At 36.2% G+C, this 5685-nt stretch overlaps 1 protein-coding gene across 1 annotated transcript; it reads right to left on the reverse strand.

Annotated features, from left to right (window-relative positions):
* Window positions 1–1390: 1390 nt before the first annotated feature.
* LOC108451210 (putative receptor-like protein kinase At1g72540) lies at window positions 1391–3604 on the reverse strand. Its single transcript, XM_017748930.2, has 5 exons — window positions 3039–3604; window positions 2801–2936; window positions 2552–2688; window positions 2335–2458; window positions 1391–2256 (listed from the first exon to the last, which is right to left on the reverse strand). The coding sequence occupies exons 1-5, from the start codon at window positions 3417–3419 to the stop codon at window positions 1691–1693; spliced, it is 1344 nt and encodes a 447-aa protein (XP_017604419.1). The 5' UTR covers window positions 3420–3604; the 3' UTR covers window positions 1391–1690.
* Window positions 3605–5685: the final 2081 nt, after the last annotated feature.

Genomic DNA, 5685 nt, shown 5'->3' on the forward strand with positions numbered 1-5685 from the left:
TGAAATTTTCAAAAGAAAAATCCATGAATTTCTTATACAATCCATAAACATATACTTACTATATATGTAAAACTGTATTTGGTTAAACTTATACAAGAAGGTATTTAAAGAAAAAGTAAAACTACATCAATAGTTATTTATATATAAATTTTCATTTTGGTGACTTAATTTTAAAAATAATTATTTGATAATTAATATTTTTAAATTACTTTTTTTATCATCCGACTGCTAAGTGACTAACAAAGATATTTTTATTGTTTTAATAATAAATTTAATCCTTAATTTTAATATTTTTTATTAATATTCTATATAAAATAAAAATTCCTTTTAAAATTTGAAGATTCTGATTTTTATATAGACTAACCATAAGAGTAGGTGAACCAGCCATATAAATGGAAAAAGGCAGCCGAGTCAGAATTTGCTTAGATTACTTTGTTTTGTAGGTGAATGCTCAGATATTTGTTTTCACTTATATTATATGCTCTATGTGAATCTTTGCGCTGCTGCTCTACGCTTTGTGGCATCGGCTTCTAATTTGGGCTTACTTGATCAAAATACGACACACTGACCTCCTCCTCAACAGGCAATTAAGTGTTAAGCCCAGGCAACCATTGTTTTCTTGTTCTTATTGTGTCATCCACAATAGTTGCTTCTGTCTCTATCTGGTGATCAAATAATAGAATTTAATCACATTATAAGCCTAACAAAGAATCTACATGATTCAAATTAAATGTCGCAATACAATTTAGCAGATTTTATTTTTCTTCGAACAATATTGACGTTAACGAGTTTCCTCAAGTTACAATGATGCAAAGCTAGAAAAAAAATGCGAAAAAAAAAATCATATTTATTTTTTATGTACCGATTTAAGAATAAGTTTAGGACATTGATGGGTGAAGTTATCGGTAATCTGTCCATAAATTGATTTCATACGAATGGTGGATAACAACCGGCCAGTCATGAAACTCATGCTTGTTCATTGTCTTATTTTCTACTGGATATCGGCAAATTCCTGTTTTACAAAGAATTATTAGCCATCAAGAGTTTAAAAGTGAACTATAATTTCTTCTGTTCGCCTAACTTTTTGAACCAGGATGAAGAAATGATGAAAAACTTGTGCGATGCATTTGGCTAGAGGCTGAGGCTGAGGATGGGGTTGGTGGGATTGTACATTTGACCAATTACAATTCTACAGCAGAAGCCAATGAAGATTTAACATACAATTCACAAGCGTTTTAGGTATGTTTGCACTAATTAACTAACTCCCAAGGAAACACAAAGGAATTGCATTTAAGTAAGTTCAAGAAGAAGTTTCAGAGGGAAAGTCAGAATTTGGTTACAAACCCTGAAATAGTTATTGTGGAAAATTTTACAGCATCGTATATTTAGCTTATACGTGAATCGTACATAGATACATAATCTATCATCAAAACTTATCCTTGACCAACAATTTGGGCTAATCGATGTTTCTGGTACAGGGGATGAAGAACAAACTGCTGGAGAAAAGCCTGGATCAGGATCCTATGGCAAAAATGTGACAATAAATCTAACAACAAACAAAAAAATGTAAACTTGTATATTCCCTCAGATCTCCTGACTGATGAAACACTGAAAGGAAGGGGGGGAAAAGAGAACCAAAACCTTAATGTACATTGTGATTGAAAGTATGGGTTATTTAGCCTGCGTGTATCTAGTGCTTGGGAGAATACAAACTAGACCCTAGAGTTCTATACAAGTCAGTGTCTGAGTACATAGCTCGAGACCTTGATGGTTTAACCCGACGTCTATGCTTTCGACCTTTTCGGCGCGGAATTCGGCTTTTGTCTTCCTTTTTTTCCATTTTTACCTCATCGAATTGCTTCTCGTATATTTCTTCAATTTTCTGAACAGTTGGCTCCTTGTTTTCTTGAGTTGGGGCTATGTAAACGAAGGGGCCAATTGGGATGTCTGTTAAGTGAAGGAGAGGCTGTAATCCTTTGACCACATTGCGCATAGTTGGTCTGGATTTGGGGTGGCTGCTAAGGCACTGATAAGCTAATGCAGCAGCCTTCCTAGCCCCCTCGGTTGAATACTGTCCTTCAAGTCTTGGGTCCATTATTCCGTGGAGTTTATGAGGGTCCTTCAAAAGAGGCCGTGCCCATTCCACAAGGTTCTTCTCTCGACTTGGTCGGGTCTTGTCCACGGATCGTCTCCCTGTCAGCAGCTCTAGGAGTACCACTCCAAAGCTGAACACATCGCTCATGGTCGTCAAATGCCCTGAAAAATTAGCAACCACATTAAGTCATATAAACTATTATGAAATCAAGACTAATGTCAGTAGAACTGTTGAAGTACCTGTAGATACATATTCAGGGGCAGCGTAGCCTTCGGTGCCCATGACGCAAGTCGTAACATGGGTTTCTTCTTCTGCTGGACCGTCAGTTGCCAATCCAAAATCAGAAACCTTCGCTTTGTAAGCCTGACAATGAAGCAAACCATAATCATCTCAGTTTCTCCTTTAGTCTTTAATGATTATAATCTATTAAGGGAGGGCCAAGGGGTGTAATTTTACCGAGTCTAATAAGATGTTTGAAGTTTTGAAATCCCGGTAAATGACCGGCTTCTCTTCTTCATGGAGGAAAGCTAGTCCTTTTGCAGTTCCAACAGCAATTTTCAGTCTTGTTAGCCAAGGCAATGGTGGTCCATATCCTGCATTAAATGGCAAGAATTATACAATTTATCAGTTCTGTGTACAAGATTATATTGATTCCAATGTTAGAAAGCTGACTGCAAATATTGAAAAGGGAAGAGCAAAACGAACTTTTAAATAGTTGGTTTTCCAAGCTGCCACGTTCCATGTATTCATATACCAGAAGCCTGTGCTCATCTTCATAGCAATATCCAATTAAGTTCACCAGGTGGGGATGCTTTAATTGCCCCAGGAGAATAACTTCAGCCTGTGGGGAAAAAGAAAATTCAGAATTACTGATCATATTTTACTATCTTCAACTCAACTTACATTAGGAACAGCATTGAAATAGTAACATATAAATGCTCACCAGCCATTCTTTGTGTCCCTGTGTGCCATCCAAATCAAGGACCTTCACAGCAACAGATTGAGCCTTCAAGCCAGGCCTAAGATTGTCATCAATGAACCCCTTGTAAACAGGTCCAAACCCACCCTCACCCAGAAAATTACTCTTGGAGAGCTTGTGAGTTACCAGTTCCAGCTCCTTGAGGGTAAACACATGAAGGCTTATAAGAGAATTCGACAGATCGTTTAGTGACAACGGAGAGCCAAAGTGGCTAATATCAGAGAGAGATAGCCTTTGGCTAGGACTTCGTTTGGAGGGATGAACTTTTTTCCCTGAGGATGGCACCTGGGGTTTGATGCAATTGGGGAGGATATTTTTCCATGACAAATACCTTTTGAAGATCATTTTTAATAGAATGGTTTCTTTTGGTGTGTGTTAGGCTTCCAGTTGAAGCTCAAAGGGTGTTTAAATAAGGCTGAGCAGGATAGGAAAGAATAATAATAATATAATATATGTGCTTGAATTAAAAGATGGATGAGCAGACAGTAACTAACATCTCTTCTTTGATCCCAAAATTTCTTAGTCTTCTCTCCTATATAGCTCATGGATAATGAAGTTGCATTTAAATAATGAAATCTGAATATCAGAGTCTCAAAACTGACCAGAAAGTAGATTGACTTTGGGCCCTGCAGCCTCGAAGACTTGGCAGAAAAGAACACTATAATTTATCAGCAGAAAAGGTTCTGGGTGGGTTTCATATTATTAAAAACAGAAGCGTTATGTCATCAATTTTTTTCCTTTGTGGCACATGCATGAATTTGAGGTTCTATGCAGTTTCATATCAGGTTTCTTGGAGGGCTGTAATCTGGACCAGCTGATGATTGTGAATAGTTAGGATCCAATCCCAATATTATAAAAAGTGCGTACTATTTGCCTATGTGGGCGTGTGGCTATTGGCTCTTCCCTGCACTTTCATGTGGCCCTTGTGTGGGTGGGAGTGTGGGACATATAAGTCGGAACATGGAAGCTCCATTTTTCATAAGCCAAAAAAATGAGCCATTCTTCGAGCGCGCTGGGTCTCTTTTCACACTCAACCATTTGCCCCATAATCTCTGCCATTTGGTCTTTCTTATACCGAAACCACAGCTATTGAAACTGAAGTAGAAATATGAAACCAGGGTAAACATCAAAACCTGAGGGTTTTCCCAAAGTTTTGATATAATTATGGTTTATATTAATTAACTGATATATCAAATGTTAGGGAAGACTCTTAACATTTTCCTACAATTTGTTTATAAATTAAACAAATACATACATACACGTCTTGATCAACCACCTAATAATTTACCTAAACACTTGGAGTATTCTAAGAAAACCGTCAACAAGCAGCTTGTAAATTTGAAACAATAACTCCTATCTAATTCCAAATCATACGGCTTTAGTGGTATATTTAAACCAAGACCGCAGTTCCAAAAACCAGGTTATTAGTTGGCTATGTAATATATTATATTATAACCTCTCCTGCTTCTTGCCACCCTGAAGAACGGCAAATGCCTTGCTTTCAAGAGGGTTGAAACTTGAAACTGCGTTTACAGTGAAGCTCATCAACTTCACTAATTCTGGCAAGTTTTCACCTTCTCCATTGTTTGTTTCTCAAATTGCTGATAATTGGTCAGGTTTTAGAAGATACTATTCAAAGTCCCCACCATTTATTTATTTATTTTGAATGCCAAGCTCATCGATGTATGGCTAATATGCATTTCAACACCGTGACTTGGCAATATTTAAATGGAGACCATCACCACTACCACCAGTTCCTCTATACTACCAAATATCTTGGGTGAGAAAAGTCTCCTAACTCTCTTTCTATCTTTTTCGGTGTAACATTTGGTTGAATATTGAATTGTTCACAACTGCAAGGATAACAAGTATCAATCTGGCAGACCACGCTTTTGCTATTTTCCCAAGGGGAGACTATGGCACTAAGGGAATGACCATTGACTCTGCCTTTTGTCTTGTAACTTTTACCTTTTCGTTATTTCTATGTTATTAAGCAACAAAAAGCACATTTAAGCTTTAAATATGGCCAACTTTGGGGGGTGCGCGTAACTGAGTCATTGAAATAGATTTTGTGAGTAGCTCCAAAATGACTGCAAATTACAGTCCAGCAAAGCAAAATTTACCAAATGTTTCTATTATTGACATCAATATATTTTAATTGTTGGGTCTGTACTTTGTTGACTCTGAATTCATAATTTTGGTTAGGTCACTTGATGAAATCACAATATACCCAATGATGTCATGACCTTTTTTTCTTTCTTTTCATCTCTTTTACCGAAACAACATACAGATTTTACACAAGTTGTCAATGAGCTTAAAACCTGTACAATTGATACAAGTTATTGTCACTAAACAAGTTGTTTGCTGGCTAATGTTACGAATTTTTTTATAAAGCTAATTTGTTTCAATATCTCTAATTACAAGAATACATAAAAATCAAAATCGAAATGTATACTTATAAAATTATACTAAAATAGGGAATATGAAAATAATTAATATTAAAGATGTGTTATCCTCTCTTTAGATCTCTTCGTTAAGATTTAGTTTGGTAGAGTTGATAGAAAATATAATTTTTCTTTTATAGGTGTGCTTGGTAGAAAAGATGAGAAAA

Source organism: Gossypium arboreum, chromosome 5, assembly GCF_025698485.1.
Source record: "Gossypium arboreum isolate Shixiya-1 chromosome 5, ASM2569848v2, whole genome shotgun sequence".
Classification (NCBI taxonomy): domain Eukaryota; kingdom Viridiplantae; phylum Streptophyta; class Magnoliopsida; order Malvales; family Malvaceae; genus Gossypium; species Gossypium arboreum.